Source organism: Jaculus jaculus, chromosome 13, assembly GCF_020740685.1.
Source record: "Jaculus jaculus isolate mJacJac1 chromosome 13, mJacJac1.mat.Y.cur, whole genome shotgun sequence".
NCBI lineage: Eukaryota > Metazoa > Chordata > Mammalia > Rodentia > Dipodidae > Jaculus > Jaculus jaculus.
This window is the reverse complement of record NC_059114.1, coordinates 48,361,180-48,380,830: the sequence shown is the minus strand read 5'-3', so window position 1 is coordinate 48,380,830 and position 19,651 is coordinate 48,361,180. Positions and strand designations below refer to the sequence as shown.

Here is a 19,651-nt window from a genome sequence, read left to right as displayed (position 1 = left end):
ACCCTATTGCTTAAGACTTCTCATATTTGGGCTGCAAGGTCACTGAGAAATCCTGCTGGAACTGAGCTGAAAACCAACTCCATGTAGACCAGCTGACAGAAAGCTGGAAGAAGCCATTCTGCATGTAGCTCAATGGGAGAGAGAGAAATCACCAGAGAAGATAGGCAACAGTGGACACTGCAAGCCTTATATTTGGCCAGCCAGGCCAAATGAGCCAACAGGTGCAACAGTGGCAGGTCTGTCGTGGTGGAAACCAACTGCCCTCCAATTGGACTGGAGACCCGCTCCATGGGGGTGGGGGGGGGATACATCCCTTATACTGAAAACCTACAACAGGGGTAGTCATGAACCCTAGGGGTGTAACATCTGCTGATGTCTGGATAAGTGTATATGCTATGCTTATCAAACTGCATTTCTCTTAATATTTATACCCTTATATTAATGCTACTCTCACTTTGGGTAGAGAATCTTCTCTTTTCAGATGGAAGTGACCTTGGGATGACTCAGAAGGTATCATAGTGCTGGAAAGAAGTGACTGGAGTACTGAGTAACATCTTGATAACACCTTCCAAGGCTCAGGGTCTAAAGCGAAAGAGGTGGTGGAAAGAATGTAAGAGCCAAAGGAAGGGTAGGACTCCTTACAACATGCTCCTCCAGACACAAAAAATAAAAGAGAGACTGATTGAGATTGGGGGGGGGGGGGATATGATGGAGAATGGAATTTCAAAGGGGAAAGTTGGGGGGTTTGGAGGGAGAGTATTACCATGGAATATTTTTTATAATCATGGAAAATGTTAATAAAAATTGAGAAAAAAATCTAAGAGGATATAAATAAATCATATGGAAACCTACTTTTTTGGAGAATGGAACACTCAGGAGCTGTAGATTGTTACCCGAAATTTTTCAATGCCAGGGATGAGATACCTTCCAGTGAGTTGTTGGCCAGGGAGGTCCCTGATGCCCCCAAAACATTACAGGTCATTGCCGAGGCCCTTGGTTTCCCACCAGGAATAGATGGTAAGACCCTATTGCTGAAGACTCCACATACTTGGGCTGCAAGGCCACTGAGAAATCCTGCTGGAACTGAGCTGAAAACCAACTCCATGTAGCCCAGCTGACAGAAAGCTGAAAAAATCCACATTGCATGCAGCTCAATGGGAAAGAGAGAAATCACCAGTGAAGATACTCCACAGTGGACACTGCAAGCCTTATATTTGGCCACCCAGGCCAAATGAGCCAATGGGTACAATAGTGACACATCTGTTATGGGGGAAGCCAACTGCCTTCTAATTTGACTGGAATCCCGCTCCATAGGAGGGAATACATCCCTGATACGGAAATCCTACAACAGAGGTAGTCATGAGCCCTAAAGGTATAACCTCTGCTACTGTCTGGCTAAATGTATGTATATACTATGCTCATCAAACAGCCCAGTAAGCACTTCTCTTAATGTTCATACCCATATATTAATGCTACTCTCACTTTCTCATTAGAGAACTTTCTCTTTTCAGATGGCAGTGACCTTGGGATGACTCAGAAGGCATCACGGTGCTGAGAAGCGACAGAGGAGTGCTCAGCACGGCAATATCTCTATCACACTGTCCAAGGCTCAGGGTCCACTGCAGAAGACGTGATGGAAAGAATGTAAGAGCCAAAGAATGGGTAGGACACCTAATAACGTGCTCCTCCAGACACAAAATGGCCTGCATATCCATGACCTCACAGTGCCTGACACTACCTACACAAGACCATCATAATAGAAGGAAAAGATGATGACATCAAAATAAAAGAGAGAATGATTGAGAGGGGAAGGGGATATGATGGAGAGTGGAATTTCTAAGGGGAAAGTGGGAGGAAGGAGGGAATTACCGTGGGATATTGCTTATAGTCATGGAAGATGCTAATTATAAAAAATAAAATAAAAGCCAGAGCCAGGTGTGGTGGTGGACGCCTTTAATCCCAGCACTCAGGAGGGAGAGGTAGGAGGATTGCCATGAGTTTGAGGTCACCTTGAGACTCCATATTGAATTCCAGTTCCGCCTGGGCTAAAGTGAGACCCTACCTCAAAAAAAAAAAAAAAAAAAAAAAATCCAGGCGAGGTGGTACATGCCTTTAATCCCAGTACTTGGGAGGCAGATGTAGTAGGATCATTATGAGTTCAAGGCCACCCTGAGACTACATAGTGAATTCCAGGACAGCCTGAGCTTGAGTGAGACCCTACCTTGAAAAACCAATAAATAAAGAAACAAATTAGTTAAATTAAAAGTTAAAAAAAAGAGAGAGAGAAAATTACATTAAACAACTAGTACAAATTTCTGCCAAGAGAATAACATAACGATGTTTGTTGTTGTTGTTTTCTTTCTTTTCAAGCAAAGTCACTCTACCCCAGGCTGACCTGGAACTCACTCTATTGTTTCATGCTGGCCTCTAACTCAGTGATCCTCCTACCTCCGCCTCCCGAGTGTTAGAATTAAAGGCATATGCCACCATGCTTGGCATTTAAAAATATATATATATTATTTACTTGCAAGCAGAGAGAGAGAGAGAGAGAGAGAGAGAGAATAGGCATGCCAGTGCCTCTTGCTGCTACAAACAATTCCAGATACATGTGCCAGAAGCATCTGGCTTTACATGGGTACTGGGGACCCGAAGCTAGGTCATTAGGCTTTGCCTTTAGCCATGAGCCATCTCTCCAGCCCTGTTGTCTATTGTTTGTTTAATGCGTTCGTGTGTGTGTGTGTGTGTGTGTGTGTGTGTGTTGTATTTATTTATTTAGTGCATGTGAGAGTGCTGGTACACCTGTGTCATACATAGCACATGTGTGAAGTCAGGACAACTTTTGAGTCAATCTTCACATTTCCATCTCATTTTGAGACAGGGGTTCTGTCTGGATTTCACTCTGCTGCTGTTCTTTGCTGTAAACTTCCAGGAAATTCTCCTGTCTCTGCCTTTTATGTCACCTTCAGCTACTGGGATTACAAAATCCCACCATGGCTTCTGTCTTTTGTGTGAGTACATGTAGTATGTGTAATGTGGTGTGTGAGCAGTGTTGTATGTATATGGTGTATGTTGCCATGCACGGGTGAAGGTAAGGGGAAAACGTCAGTGTCCTTTCTCTACTGATCATCCACTTGTTTCCTTGAGGCAGAGTTTCTCACTGAACATGTACCCACCATTTTCAGTCAGAATGGTTGACCAGCAAGCCCCAGATATTTCCCAGAATCCACTTACCATAGGACTGGGGTTACAAACATGCATGGCCATGCCCACTGTTTATGTAGGTGCTGGGGAATTTAACTCAGGGTAAACTGGGGCCTTCTCTGGCTCTCATGCTTGCATACCACGCACTCTTACTAACTGAACTCTCTCTCTAGCCCTGCTTCTAACTTTTTCTATGGTCTGGGTAGGATCAAACTCAAATACTTCTAGCCTGTCAAGAGGATATGTTTTGTTTTATTTATTTATTTATTTATTTACTTATTTATTTTGCAAGCAGAGAGAGATAGAGAAGAGAGACAGACAGAATGAATGCACCAGGACCTCCATCCACTGCAAATGAACTCCAGATGCATGCACTACTTTGTGCATTTGATTTTACTTGGGTACTGAGGAATCAATCTGGGTCCTTTGGCTTTGCAGGCAAATGCCTTAACTGCTAAGCCATCTCTCCAGCCCAACAAAAAAGACAGAGGTGACTCTGAGAGGTCAAGACTGGACACCTTAGGCTTAAGGTATAGGTCAGTGGTAGACAGCTTTCTCAGCTTGCTCAAGGCCCTGGGCTTTATCCTTACTATCACCCCACCACTGCACAGCAAACAGTGGGGAGTGTTTATCAAGTTGGAAAAGAATTTGATAGGTAACCGGGTATGGTGGCACATGCCTTTAATCCCAGCACTCAGGAGGTAGAGGTAGGAGGATTACAGTGAGTTCCAGGCCACCCTGAATTCCAAGTCAGCCTGGACTAGAGTGAGGCCCTACCTGGAAAACAACAAAAAAAGAATTCGATAGGCAAGATGAAAAACTTGGTTTTGCCTATTTTGAATTCAAGGATAAGACAAACTTTCAAAGAAAAGACAAGTAAATTGTGAATCGGGCAGGCATGATGGTGCACGCCTTTAATTCTAGCACTTGTCGGGGGGGGGGGGGCAGAGGTAGGAGGATCACCTTGAGTTCAAGGAAGGTCAGCCTGAGACTACATAGTGAATTCCAGGTCAGCCTAGGCTAGATTGAAACCCTTTTTCAAAAATCAAACAACAACAACAAAAAGACAAGTAGATAGAAGTGAAAACAAATAAACCAAGGCAAGATTTCCAATACAGATTCACCTGCAATCCCAGTACTGGGGAGGATGAGGCAGAAGTATCAGGATCTCAAGGTCAATTTCCTACAACATCTGTGGAATTAGGGAATAAATCATATATATATATACACACACACACACATACATATATATGTACATGTATATACATATATATGTACATGTATATGTATGTGTGCATATATATATATATATATATATATATATATATATATATATATATACACACATACATACATACATACACACACACACACACAAACACATACATATATATCAGTTGTTGTTTTGTTTCCCGAGGTAGGGTCTCACTCTAGCTCAGGCTGACCTGGAATTCACTATATCATCTCAGGGTGGCCTCAAGCTCTCAGCGATCCTCCTACCTCTGCCTCCCAAGTGCTTGGATTAAAGACGTGTGACACTCGGGAGGCAGAGGTAGGAGGATTGCCATGAGTTCAAGGCCACCCTGAGATGACAGTTAATTCCAGGTCAGCCTGGACCAGAGTGAAACCCTACCTCGAAAAACCAAAAAAAAAAAAAAAAAAAAAAAAAGACGTGTGCTACCACACCTGGCAAATTACAATATTTTTATTTTATTTATTTATTTGTTTGCAAGCAAGCAGAAAGGGAGAGAGGAATGGGTAGGTTTGCAAGGCCTCCTGCCACTGCAAAGGCACACCAGATGCACATGCCACTTTGTGCACCTGGCTTTACTGGGTACTGGATATCTGAAACTGGAACTGAAACAGGATTTGCAAGCAAGCACCTGTAGCTACTGAACCATCTTTCCAGCTCCAAAATTATATTTACTCTATAAAACAAGTGATAGCAAAGCATGAATATGAAAAATACAATAACAGACCAGGCATGATGGTGCACACCTTTAATCCCAGCACTCAGGAGGCAGAGCTAGGAGGATTGCTGTGAGTTCGAGGCCACCCTGAGACTACATAGTGAATTCCAGGTCAGCCTGGACTAGAGTGAGACCCTACCTTGAAAAACCAAAATAAATAAATAAGTAAGTAAATAAATTCCAAGACAGTAAAGGAAGCAGGGTGTGGTGTCTCATGTCTGTTATCCCAGTACTTCAGAGGCTGAAGGCAGAGGAATCACAAGTTCAAGGCCAGCCTGGGCTACATAGTGAACTCCATGGTAATCTGGGCTACAGAATGAGAAACTATCTCAAAGGAAAAACCAAAACCAAATAAACTAAACAGTTAAATTGCTGGGGACACAGCAGAGTGGTAGCTATCTCCAATGTTATACTGTTAACACCCCCTCCAATCACTATCACAGGTTATAGAGGGATTTCCACTGACCTCTCCTCAACTTACCATCTCTTTGTCTGTGATCAGGTTACAGAGTTCCAACCAAGCTCCCCAATGCAAAGGCAAAACATGAGTAGCCTCAACAAACACATCAATGGCCTCCTTCACCAAGTCCAGTTTTCGAAGCACCACACCATACCTGGGAAAGAACATAACCACAGGAGAGGTAAATGCTTTAAACATTTCTCTTCTATTCAAGAGCATATATTATAGAAAATTCCAAATGATGTTAACACTTACAGATAAAGGCCAAATCCATCAAGTTCCCGAGCCTGATGCTTTTTGCTGAGTTCCACTCTCAGTTCTCTAAGAGCCTCATTTTTCACCTGCCCTTTCTCTAGGGGGCCTAGGAAAGAAACAGTCTCTCATTTGAGGTAAGGTGGCTGGTTTTCATTCTCAAAGTTGTACATTATTTCTGTTATCTTCAACCAAAATTATATTTGAAACCTCGAGAAACATAAGTGACAAACGATATCTCACACAATCCATTTAGTTTAGAAACTGCTACTAATAATTGGTTTGCAGTCCTATTTTATTAGGCCCACACAGCTACTGTTTTATCTTTATTCGTCCATGTTTGCAAATTAGAAGTTTCAATTAAAAGTGACTTTTCAGCTTCAGGCTGCAGAGACAGGTAAGAGTCAAGGAAAGGAAGTCATTTACACCACGAGGCCCAGAGTCCCATAGGCAGCCTCTGGTGGAGCTGAGCAACAGTCATTTCCTCTTCAATTTACAACAGTGCTGCTCAGTCCATTTGTATTACCTGCCTGGCTCCTGTAGGACATATACGTTTACAACCTTACTTTTTTTTTTTTTGGAGGGGTGATATTTTCAAGTTAAGATCTCAATCTAGCCCAGGCTAACCTGGAACTCACTCTGTAGTCCCAGGCTGGCCAAGAACTCTCAGGATCCTTCTACCTCTGCCTCCCAAGTGCTGGGAATAAAGGCATGCACCACCACGCCCAGCTAACCCAACTTTTTTAAACCAAAAGATTATAGGAAAAAATAAAATCATACCTAGGCTATCAACTGTTTCATCATCCTTCTTTTTCTCTCCAGACTGTAAAAGAAAATTAACAAATATATCTTTTTCATTTATTCTAAAACATGGTCTAAGGCCTGAGGAGATGGCTTAGTGGCTAAAAGCACTTGGTACAATGCCTGATGGCCTGAGTTCACTTACCCAGTACCCACATAAAACCAGACACACAAAGTGACGCACACATATGAAGTTTATTTGCAAGGGCAGAGCCCTGGCAAACCCATATTCTCTCTCTCAAGTACAAAAATTAAAAAAAAAAATGGGGGGGGAGAAGGGGATTGAGGTAGGGTCTTCCTCTAGCCCAGGCTGACCTGGAATTCACTATGTAGTCTCTGGGTGGCCTCGAACTCACGGTGATCCTCCTATCTCTGCCTCTCGAGTGCTGAGATTAAAGGTGTGTACCACCACGCCCAGCTATAAATAAAACAAATTTTAAATAAAACATTCTAAAACTAGCAGCCCAATTTTATTTAAAGGTCTAAAATCCAACCAAAAATAGCACCTAGGGCTGGAAAGATAGCTTAGTGGTTAAGGTGCTTGCCTACAAAGCCAAAGGACCCAGGTTCGATTCCCCAGGACCCACATAAGCCATATGCACAAGGTAGTGCATGCATCTGAAGTTCATTTATAGTAGCTAAAGGCCCTGGTGCACCCATATTCATATTCATTCTCTCTCTCTCTCTCCCTCTCCCTCTCTCTTTCTGGTGTTTTTCAAGGTAGGGTTTCACTCTAGCTCAGGCTAATCTGGAATGCACTATGTAGTCTCAGGGTGGTCTCAAACACGTGACAATAATCCTCCTACCTATGGCTCCCAAGTGCTGCATTAAAGGCGTGCACCACCATGCTCAGCTCCATTCTCATTCTCTCTCTCTCTCTCTCTCTGCCTTTTTACCTCTCAAATAAATAAAATAAAATAACAAAAATAACACCTCCTTTCAGCCACTACATATAAACAACCATACATCGATTCCCACTGGCTAAATCTAGAAGTCAAAGCACCCAAAGTACATTAATGAATTACTGGCAATTAAAAATACAGGGACCCATGAGTTCATACTGATGCTAAATAAATAGCTAAGGGAAGGAATGCTCTTACTTAGAGAAGAATGCCAAATGTTGAGAAATAAATGTGGAGAGAATACCAGAATGGGAAAAAAGATTACTATCTTACAGTATCACAGTAAAGAGTGTTTCAGGCAAGAATCAACAATGGCTATTAAATTTAGAATTTTTGACAATGTTTCTTTTCTGGTTTGGTTTGTTTTAAGTAGTTTATTTATTTGTGAGGGGGCAGAAAAAAGAGGCAGATAGAGAGGGAATTACCATGGGGTATATTTTATAATCATGGAAAATGTTAATAAAAATTTAAAAAAAAAAGAAAAAAAAACCAAATAAATAAAAATTAAAAAAAAAAGAGGCGGATAGAGAGAGAGAGAGAGAATGGGCACATCAGGGCCTCCTACTGCAAAGGAACTACAGACTCATGCACCACCTTGTGCATCTGGCTTACGTGGGTCCTGGGGAATGAACCTGGGTCCTTAGGCTTTTCAGGCAAGTGCCTTAACCACTAAGCCATCTCTCCAGCCCCTGGTTTTGTTTTGTTTTTGTGGTGATGAGGATCAAACCCAGGGTCTTGCTCATGCTAGGCATGTATTCTACCACTCAGTTTCATCCTCCAACCCTTAATGAAGTGCAGCATATTTACATAAGTCACATGGGACTAAAATGCATCCCACAGATTGCAAATCAGTTACAAGTGAGTACAGAATGGAGGAAATAGGTAAATTCCTAATCAAATGACCAAAATTAACGTTATCAATTAGTGGCTTATGGGCATGTATGCATATCACCATATGCAAGTCCCTGAGAAGCAAACTCCACTAATGTACTATAATGGTCAGGCTGTGTACACCAAACAGAACAGAGAACACCAGACATCAAAATAAAGAGTGCTCTATTGTAACAAAAGGAGTTAAAACCCAAAAGCTGTAGCTGGGCCTGGTGGTCCATGCCTGTCATCCCAGCACTCGGGAGCTGGAAGCAGAGGATCAGTTCAAAATCATTACTGGGATACGTGGTTTCAAGCTAGCCTGAGCTACATGAGTTGTTTTTTTTTTAAATAAGCTCTTGTCTCAAAAAAGAAAAGAAGCCAGGCTGGGTGTGGTGGTACACACCTTTAATCCCAGCACTAGGGAGGCAGAGGTAGGAGGATCATCCTGAGTTCCAGGCCACCCTGAGACTACATAGTGAATTCCAGGTCAGCCTGGACTAGAGTGAGAGCCTACCTTGAAAAAACAAACAAAAAAAAAAAAAAAAAGAAAAGAAAAGAAAAAGAAAAAGAAAAAAGAAAGGAACCAGGAACGGTTGTGCACACCTTTAATGCCAGCACTTGAGAGGCAGAGGTGAGGATCACTGCATTCAAGGACCCCTGGGACTACAAAGTGAATTCCAGGTCAGCCTGGACTACAGTGAGACCCTGCCTTGAAAAACCAAAACAAACAAACAAAAAAAGAGTGTGGGGTCTTAGAAGTACGGCTCCATGATAACCAACAATGGTTACAATGTGCCCCTAGGTTGGGCCTCTAGCACAGAAAAGAAAGACAAAGAAAAGTCCAAAGTAAGATAATAAATTCTACGTGAGCCTAATGTGTGGGCTCGCACTTGGAATCCTAGCACTCTGGATGCAGAACTCAGCAATCTTAGGCAACCTCAAGAACAAGAACTAGGGGCTGGAGAGAAGGCTTAGCAGTTAAGGCGCTTGCCTTCAAAGCCTAACAACAGGTCAGGCTTGATTCCCCAGGATCCACGTAAATCCAGATGCACAGGGTGGCACATGCATCTGGAGTTCGTTTGCAGTGGCTAGAGGCCCTGGTGTGCCCATTCTCTCTGCTTCTGCCTCTTCTATCTCTCTCTGCTTGCAAATAAATATAAAAAATATTAAAACAAGCCGGGCATGGTGGCACATGTCTTTAATCTCAGCACTTGGGAGGCAGAAGTAGGAGGATCACTGTGAGTTCAAGGCTACCCTGAGTCTACATAGTGATTTCCAGGTCAGCCTGGACTAGAATGAGACCCTACCTCAAAAAAAATATATAAATAAATAAATAAAATAAAAGAGGGCTGTAAAGGGCTGGAGAGATGGCTTAGCGGTTAAGCGCTTGCCTGTGAAGCCTAAGGACCCCGGTTCGAGGCTCGGTTCCCCAGGTCCCACGTTAGCCAGATGCACAAGGGGGCGCACGCATCTGTTGTTCGTTTGCAGAGGCTGGAAGCCCTGGCGCGCCCATTCTCTCTCTCTTTCCCTCTGTCTTTCTCTCTGTGTCTGTCACTCTCAAATAAATAAATAAATAAATAAATAAATAAGAGGGCTGTAAAGATCACTTAGTGGTTAAGTGCTTGCCTATGAAGGCTGAGGACCCAAGTTTGACTCCTCAGTGCCCATATAAATCAGATACACAAGGTGACACATGTGTCTGGAGTTCATTTGCAGTAGCTCATTCTTTCTCTCAAATAAATAAAAAAACAAATAAATAAAAGTTTTTTTTTTTAAAGGCATTCTCTCTGCCTGCCTGCTGAATATTAAGATTGAGATTACAGGTGTATGCTACCATGCCTGGCTATATTTTCCTATATTATGGAATATCTTAACAACCATGAAACAAAGCCATAAATATGTTGTAAATAAGTGATGAGTTTTTTATTTTGTTTTCAAGGCATGGTCTCACTCCATCCCAGGCTGACTTAGAACTCACTCTGTAACTCCAAACTGGCTTTGAACTCATGGCCATCCTGTCTCAGCCTCCTGAGAGCTGAGACTAAAGGCATGTGCCACTACCCCCAGCCATGTTTATAATTGTTGTGCATCTGGCTTTACACTGATACTGGGGAACTGAACCTTGGCCAGCAGGCTTTGCAAGCAACTGCCTTTACCGTTGAGCCATCTCCCAACAATTTTTTTTTATTTGGGAGGGGGTGGTTTTGAGGTAGGATTTCACTCTAGACCAGGCTGACCTGGAATTCACTATGTAGTCTCAGGGTGGCCTCAAACTCACGGCGATCCTCCTACCTCTGCCTCTTGAGTGCTGGGATTAAAGGCATGTGCCACCACATCTGGCTAAGTTTTTCTAATTTTTTTAAATATTTATTCATCTCCAAACATAGAGAGAAGAGAGAGAGAGAAAATGGATGTTCCAAGGCCTCCAGCCACTGCAAATGAACTCCAGATGCATGCGCCACCTGTGCATCTGGCTCTACGTAAGTACTGGGGAATTGAACCTGCATAGCTAGACTTTGCAGGCAAATGCCTTAACCATTAAGCCATCTCTCCAGCCCTCCCACCAAGTTTATAATTTCTAAAATCAACCAACTCAGGCTTTTAACTTTGTCTTTTTTTTTTTGAGGTAAGGTCTCACTAGCTTAAGTTGATTTTTTTTTTACAGAGTCCTACTATCTAGTGTGTGTGTGTGTGTGTGTGTGTGTTTTATTTATTTATTTACAGAGAGAGGGAGAAAATGGGCACACCAGGATCTCAAGCCACCAGATACATGTACTGTCATGTGTATCTGGCTTACATGGATTGTGGGGAATCAAACTTGGGTCCTTAGCCTTCACAGGTAAGTGCCTTAACTGCTAGGCCATCTCTCCAGCCCACTTTTGTGTTTTTTAAAAAATATTTATTTATTTGCATATGTGTATGTGTGTGTTTGCCACTGCAAGCAAACATGGCTTTTGGGGATAATAGGGAATTGAACCCAGGCCAGCATGCGTTGTAAGTACTCAGCCATTTCCCCAGTCCTCACTATGAACTTTATTGAATTTTACCTCTCAATCCTTCGACCTGGAATAGAATTACAGGTATGTCCTATCATGCAACATTTTAACTCAGTTGTTTCTTTTATTTAAATTTTTTTTTCTGATTTCTTTTTATTAATTTATTTATTAGAGACAGAGAGAAGGAAAGAGAGAGAGGATGGCATGCCAGGGCCTCCAGATACTGCAAACAAAATCTAAATGCACATACCACCATGTTATGCATCTGGCTTATGTGGGACCTGGAGAATCAACCTGGGTCCTTAGGCTTTGCAGGCAAGTGCCTTCACTGCTAAGCCACCTCTCCAGCCCTGTTTCCTTTTTTATGTTGATAGGGTTTTTAGCACTTGGATGGACTGAAACTCACTATGCAGATCACAGTGACCACAAACCTTTTTTTTTTTTTTTTTTTTTGTTCCAAGGCAGGGTCTCACTCTAGCCCAGGCTGACCTGTCACTATGCCATTTCAGGGTGGTCTTAAACTCATGGCAATCCTCCTAACTCTGCCTCCCAAGGGCTGGGATTAAAGGTATGAGTCACATCTGGCTCTACAAATAATATTTTAATTCATTTATCTATTTGAAAGACAGAAGGAGAGAGAGAAAGAGGCAAATAGAGAGAATAGGCACATCATGGCCTCCAGCCACTGCAAAGGAATTCCAGACACATGCGCCACTTTGTGCATCTGACTTACAAGGGTACTACGGTATCGAATCTGGGTCCTTAAGGCTTCTTAGGCAAGCATACCTTAACAGGAAAGCCATTTCTCCAGACCTTAAACTCTTTAGTCCTCTTGCCTCTGACTCCTGAGTGCTGAGTTCTAGAATTACAGGCATGTACCTTCACACTGGGCCCCCCTTTTTAAATGTATTTATTTTCATGCATGAATGCATGGTATGTTCATGTCATGTTTTGTCACTGCAAACAAATGCCTGTCAGCTTTATGTGGGTGGCTGGGTGTTACAGTCAGTTTCGCATTGCTGGCAGAAATCACCTGACCAGGCTGGAGAGATGGCTTAGCAATTAAGTGCTTGCCTATGAAGCCTAAGGACCCTGGTTCAAGGCTTGAGTCCCCAGGACTCACATTAGCCAGATGCACAAGGGGGTACACGCATCTGGACTTCATTTGCAGTGGCTGGAGGCACTGGTGTGCTCATTCTCTCTCTCTCTCTCTCTCTCTCCCGCTTTCTCTGTCTGTCACTCTCAAATAAATAAATAAAAATAAATAAAAAGATATATGTCCCTATGTTAAAAAAAAAAAAAAAGAAAGAAGAAAGAAATCACCTGACCAAGAGCAGCTTGTGGGAAAAAAGGATTATTTTGGCTTACAGACTCAAGGGGAAGCTCGATGATGGCCGGGAAAAATGATGGCATGAGCAGAGGGTGGACATAACCCCCTGGCCAACATAAGATGGACCACAGCAACAGGAGGGTGTGCCAAACACTGGCATGGGGAGACTGGCTATAACATCCATAAGCCTGCCCCCAACAATACAGCGCCTCCAGGAGGCTTCTAATTCCCAAATATCCATCAGCTGGGAACCAAGCATTCAGAACACCTAAATTTGTGGGGGACACCTGACTCAAGCCACCACATTGAGAACTAAACCCAGGCCAGGTGAACCATCTCTCCAGCTACAAATCCTTCCACAATACCAATCCAAATCCTTGAAGAATCTTCTTTAACCCAAGGCAAATATTCATCCTGTTAGTCATTCCTAAGAATTTTTTTTCCCATTTGTTTTTTTTTTGTTTTGTTTTGTTTTTTGTTTTTGGTTTCTTGAGGTAGGATCTTACTCTAGACCAGGATGACCTGGAACTTACTATGTAGCCTCAGCGTGGCATTGAATTCATGGCAATCCTCCTACCTCTGCCTCCCAAGTGCTGGGATCAAAGGCATGCACCACTATGTTCAGCTTCATTTGTCATTTTTTAAACCTTATTTATCATATTCGTTTTCTTACAACTAAGTATTTTTTAAATTTATTTTGTTCATTTTATTTATTTGAGAGAAAGAGGCAGAGAGAGAGAGAGAGAGAGAGAGAGAGAGAGAGAGAAATGGGCATGCTAGGGCATTCAGCTGCTGTAAACAAACTTCAGACGCATGTTCTACCTTGTGCATCTGGCTTACATGGATCCTGGAGAAAGGAACCTAGGTCCTTTGACTGTGCAGGCAAGTGTCTTAAACGCTAAGCCATCTCTCCAGCTTACAGCTAAGTATTTATAAAGTACATTTACTTGGTGACCCACTGTCCAGCTATTTAATAATTAAACTTTTTCCACTTGGCTCTAAATATGGGTGCTTGGGCTGGAAAGACAGCTCAGACATTAAAGAAGTTTGCTTGCAACACCTGACCTCCTGGGTTTGATTCCCCAGTAGTCATGTGAAGGCAGATGCACAAAGTGAAGCTGCATCTGGAGTTCACTTGCCATGACAAGAGGCCCTGGCATGACCATTCTCTCTCTCTCTTCTTGCTAATAAATAAATAAAATTTTAAAAAGAGAGAGAGAGAGAGAAATCTTCAATTTTAAATATGGATGTTTCATTGAAAGCAAAACAGTTTTTTTTTTTTTTTCTTTTATTCTTTTGGTTTTGTTTTTCAAAGTAAGTCTCACTCTAGCCCAGGCTGATCTCGAAACCACTAGGTAGTCTCAGGGTGGCCTTAAACTCATGGCAATCCTCCTACCTCTGCCTCCACAGTGCTGAGATTAAAGGTATACACGACCATGCCCAACTTTTCCTTTTTTTTTGCATGTGCATGGGCAGTATGTGTGGTGTGTGTGTGTTTGTATGCACATGTATATGCTGATGTGGTGCCCCATTTGGAAACCAGAGGAGACTACTGAGTGTCCCTCTCCATCACCCAACTGCCTGTTTCTCCTTGAGAAAGAGTCCCTTTATTGACTTCAGAGCTTACCATTTTCATGAGCTCCAGGAATTTTCTGATTTCTGTTCCCAACAGGTCTGGGATCACAGATGTGTATGGCCATGCCCAGCTGTTTATGGGGGTGCTGGGGAATCTTAGGTCCCATCAGGCCCTCAAGCTTGCTCAGGACGAGTTCTTCTGCTGAGTCATCTCTCCAGCCCCTCCAGAATAACATCTTAAAATAGCACTCACCAGGTATCTCGAATACATATATAGGAAATAGGCTTTCTTGCTGTTGCAGCCATGCAGAAAGTGTGCTGCGCGATCGTACTCTTTAACATCAAAGTAGGCCTTGGCCAAGGTATAAGCATCCATGTCTTGGGCATCCTCCTAGAAGACACAAATTTAGTTGAGAACAACCAAAGTTCAAATATAAAAATCACATTCATTAATTACAAGAGAGAGGAAAAATTATAAGCCCAAAATATTAAATTCATTTATTTTATTTTATTTTTTTGGTTTCTTGAGGTAGGGTTTCAATCTAGTCCAGGCTGACCTGGAATTCACTATGTAGTCTCAGGGTGGCCCTGAACTCACAGTGATCCTCCTACCTCTGCCTCCCGAGTGCTGGGATTAAAGGCACTCCATCACATCTGGCTTCAACTTTTATTTTGAAAAGAATACTTTGGGGGAAAGTTCTTTGTCCTTACATGGTAATACATTTATAAAAATATAATATAAATGTAAGCTGGGCGTGGTGGTGGATGCCTTTATTCCCAGGACTCAGGAGGCAGAGGTAGGAGGATCGCTGTGAGTTCAGGGCCACCCTGAGACTACATAGTGAATTCCAGGTCAGCCTGGACTAGATTGAAACCCTACTTCAAACCAAACAAATAAAAGAAAAAGAAAAAAAAAGAAAAGAGCTGGAGAGATGGCTTAGTGGTTAAGCACTTGCCTGTGAAGCCTAAGGATACCAGTTTGAGGCTTGATTTCCCAGGACCCACATAAGCCAGATGCACAAGGTGGCACATGCATCTGGAGTTCGTTTGCAGTAGCTGGTGGCCCTGGCACGCCCATTCTCTCTCTATCTGCCTCTTTCTCTCTCTGTCGCTCTCCTTGAATCCCAATGCCCAGGAGGCTGAGGTAAGAGGATCACCATGAGTTTGAGGCCAGTGTAAGTTTCAGTTTCAGCTTAGGCTAGAGAAGCATTTTGCTTAAAAAATAAACAAGTCAATAAACAAATAAATAAAAAGAGGAGCTGGAAAGATGGCTTAGCAATTAAGGTGCTTGCCTGCAAAGCCAAAGGACCCATGTTCCACTCTCCAGATCCCCCTTAACCCAGAAGCACGTAGGTGAGGCAAGTGCAAGGTCGCACATGCCCACTAGGTGGCAGAAGCGTCTGGAGTTTCATTGCAGTGGCTGAGGCCCTGGCATTCCTATTTTCTCTGTCTCTCTCTCTCATCCTAGGAAAGGAGGGAGGGTGGGCATGGTGAGGCACTCCTCTAATCCTAACACTCAGAAGGCAGAAGTAGAAGGCTTGCACTTAGTTTGAGGCCAGCCTGAAAGTACATCGCAAATTCCAGGTCAGCGTGTCCTAGAGCAAAACTCTACTTTGAAAACAACAACAAAAACAAAAACAAGCTCATCCTTTCAAGTAATAAAATTATATATGTGGGCTGGAGAGATGGCTTAGTGGTTAAGCGCTTGCCTGTGAAGCCTAAGGAGCCCGGTTCGAGGCTCGGTTCCCCAGGTCCCATGTTAGCCAGATGCACAAGGGGGCGCACGCCTCTGGAGTTCGTTTGCAGTGGCTGGTAGCCCTGGCGTGCCCATTGTCTGTCTGTCTCTCTCTCTCTCTTTCTCTCTCTGCCTCCTTCTCTGTCTGTTGCTCTCAAATAAATAAATAAATAAATAAACCAAAAAAAAATTATATATGTAAGCCAGCATATCCAGCAGAAGGTTTGCCATTTAGAATTCACGTATGCACAATGCTACTAGTAAAGAATGAAAGTCTACCTGAATGTCAGAGAATGTCAACAAGCCATCATCACCCCTTGTTAAGTACTCAAAATAATGTTTATATTTTCCTATTCAATTGAAGTGCCTCCTTTCAAATTGTTGAGGCACACTGATGGATCCCTTTCCATTCTCCAGGACCCACGTAAGCCAGATGCACAAGGGGGCTCATGCATCTGGAGTTCGTTTGCAGTGGCTAGAGGCCCTGGCGCGCCCATTCTATCCCTCCCCCCCCCCCCCGCCTCTCCCTCTCAAATAAATAAATTAATTAATTATATTTAAAGTAAAAAATGATCTTGAGCTTCCTACGCTTATGCCTCCACCTCCGGAGTGCTAGGGCCATTTGCAAAATACGATGTCCTGTTCTGTATTAGTATTGTGTACAAAATCTAAAAGGCTAAATCATAAGCCATGATTGTTTACTAACACCCTCTGTAGCTTAAGGAAGAGCACGACTGAACGCTTCAAAGATCAGCAACAACAAAACCTAAGGATAGCATCGCCAGGCTCGCTAGCGCTACAAACACTCCCGCTAGGCAGCTGGCTCCCTCCCCTCCCGGCCCGTGACAGGGCAGGGCGCTGGGCACCTCCGGGGACACATCCCCCCTCCCGTAACACGGGGACCGCCCGGGCGAGGATGCCCTTACCTCGGTCACGGGTGGCGGCGGCTGCAGCTCGGCCAGGGGCAGCGCGGGGAGCGAGAAGGCCAGCTCGGCGGACCTGGAACACGCACGCAAGCCGCGTCAGCCCGACCGGCGCCCGCATCCCACCCGCTCCCTTCCCGCCTCCACATCTCACCATTTGCTGCTGTGCAGCAGGCCCCGCTCCCGGGTGAGACCCGCGATCAACAGCAGCTGCTTTTTAATCTCCCGTAAATCCGAGAAATCTACGGTAGTGGCCACGCTGGGGACTACGGCCGCGGCCACTGCCACGGGGACGACGGAGGTGCTGGCAGCCATTTTCCTCCCGCGGACCAGTCCAGCCAATCACCGGACAGCTTACTTGCTTTCTGTCTGAGGCAAGAAAGCCTACCTATCATTGGTCTATTCTTGATGAGAACCAACCAATCATCAGTCTCTCTCGTAACCACTGGTAAGCAAGCGGTAAAATGACACTTCCATCCCCAGCTGCGATGAAGCGGGGGAAATTGGAAGTAGAAGTGAAGAATGTTCTACCGGGCGGAGGTGAATAAAGGACTTGGAAAGATAGGCAGGAAGGTGAGGGTGGGAGCAAGAAAAAACGAAGGGAGGTTGTAACTCGCCTTAGGGGTGATGTGATGGACGACTATAGTAAAAGGGGGGACCGGGTTTTGGAGGCGCACGCCTTTGATCCCCGCAACTCGGGAGGCACAGGTAGGATCACCGTGAGTTCGAGGCCAGCCTGGGACTACATAGTGACATAGTGAATTCCAGGTCAGCTTGGGCTAGAGTGAGACTTTACCTCGAAAAAAATTTTTAAAAGACGCAAAGGTAAAGGGTGTAGCTTCCTGGCAGATTCTGTGCTATGGGGATGACAGAGAAGTATGAGATCTAGAAGAATGCATTTCCTTTGGAGTTTCTTTCCTTAAAGTGCTGTAAGTACATGTACTGCCTCATGTGGAGAATCCTTCCTTGTTATCACTCTCCCATTTACCCTGGGGCGGGGTGGGGGGGGCAACTAATATTTATTGAGGAATTAGCTTGTAACAGTTCCTGTCCTTTTACATGTGTGATCTGATTTAACTCCAATAACAGAACTAAGGTATTCCTTGCATGAAAACAATTTTGGGGGGCTGGAGAGATGGCTTAGTGGTTAAGTGCTTGCCTATGAAGCCTAAGGACCCTGGGTCGAGGCTCAATTTCCCATGACCCACATTTGCCAGATACACAAGGGGGCGCACGCATCTAGCGTTAATTTGCAGTGGTTGGAAGCCCTGGCATGCCCATTCTCTCTCTCTCTCTCTCTCTCTGCCTCTTTCTCTGTCTGTCGCTCTCAACTAAGTAAATAAAAATGAACATAAAAATTAGAAAAATTACAATTTTTTTGAAATCAGAACATTTATTATGAATGACAGCCGAAATGCTCAAGATGAACTGGATGCTGCAACAGCTGCCCCCTTGGGTTTAGGTGTGTGTTCCTTCACGGAATCCATGCCAGAGTCTTCGAAAGACATTTTTAGGTGCCTCATTTGCCTAGTTATGAAAAAAAATTTAATTAATTTATTTGCACGCTCTCCCACACCAGGCTCCTTTACCACCAGACAATGCAGTTGGCTTTGATTGGGTAGCTGGGGAATTCAATCCCGGTTGCTAGAGTTCAAAAACAAGCACCTTGGCTGGAGAGATGGATTAGCGGTTAAGAGCTTTCCTGTGAAGCCTAAGGACCCCGGTTCAAGGCTCGAGTCCCCAGGACCCACGTTAGCCAGATGCACAAGGGGGCGCATGTGTCTGGAATTCATTTGGAGTGGCTGAAGGCCCTGGCATGCCCATTCTCTCTCTTTCTCTTTCTCTGTCTGTCGTTCTCAAATCAATAAATAAAAATATTTTTAAAAAGACAAGCACCTTTAATCACTAAGCCATCTCCCGAATTCCCCAAGAAAGTTTTGTAGAGAAGAAAAGCTCAGACATTCAGGGACGAGTTTAGATTATAACCAGATCCAATTTTAAAGCGCAGTGTTCTTAAAATGGGCTGGGGATACAGCTCAGTATTAGAACTCTTGCCTAGCACAAAGACCCTAAGCTCAGTGCCCTCCCACCACCACCAAAAACAGACAAAAACTACATGAGGGCTGGAGAGATGATTTAGTGGTTGAGTCACTTGCCTGTGAAGTCTAAAGACCCATGTTTTACTCTCCAGATCCCAAGTCAGCCAACCACACAAAAGTGAAGTATGGTCACACATGTACACCAGGTAGTGCAAGCATCTGGAGTTCAATTTCAGTGGCTGAGGCCCTGGTGTGCCAATTCTCTCTCATGCTCACTCGCTCTCTAAAAAAACCACATGAAGATTTCACCTTTTTTTTTTTTTTTTTTTGAGGTAGGGTCTCACTCTAGCCCAGGCTGAGCTGGAATTCACTAGATAATCTCAGGCTGACCTTAGAACTCACAGCGATCTTCCTACCTCTGCCTCCCGAGTGCTAGGATTAAAGGTGTGAGCCACTATACCAGGATCACCCCCTCCCAAAAAAAAGATAGGTTCTGGAAGCTAGATGTGGTGGCTCACATTTATAATCCCAGCACTCAGGAGATTGAGGCAAGTGGATTGCCCTGACTTCAAGTCCAGCCTGATCTAAATAGTG

At 43.8% G+C, this 19,651-nt stretch overlaps 1 protein-coding gene across 1 annotated transcript in view; it reads right to left on the bottom strand.

Moving 5' to 3' along the window:
* The window catches only part of Cdc23 (cell division cycle 23), a 29,280-nt gene extending 11,945 nt beyond the window's left edge, over window positions 1-17,335 (bottom strand). Inside the window, exons 1-6 of the mRNA XM_004652462.2 lie at window positions 17,173-17,335; window positions 17,022-17,094; window positions 14,614-14,751; window positions 6,664-6,706; window positions 5,887-5,992; window positions 5,653-5,785 (exon numbers count right to left, since the gene is read on the bottom strand). Coding sequence (XP_004652519.1) covers window positions 5,653-5,785; window positions 5,887-5,992; window positions 6,664-6,706; window positions 14,614-14,751; window positions 17,022-17,094; window positions 17,173-17,333 — 654 coding nt within the window. The 5' untranslated portion in view covers window positions 17,334-17,335. The remainder of the gene's footprint in view (window positions 1-5,652; window positions 5,786-5,886; window positions 5,993-6,663; window positions 6,707-14,613; window positions 14,752-17,021; window positions 17,095-17,172) is intronic.
* Window positions 17,336-19,651: the final 2,316 nt, after the last annotated feature.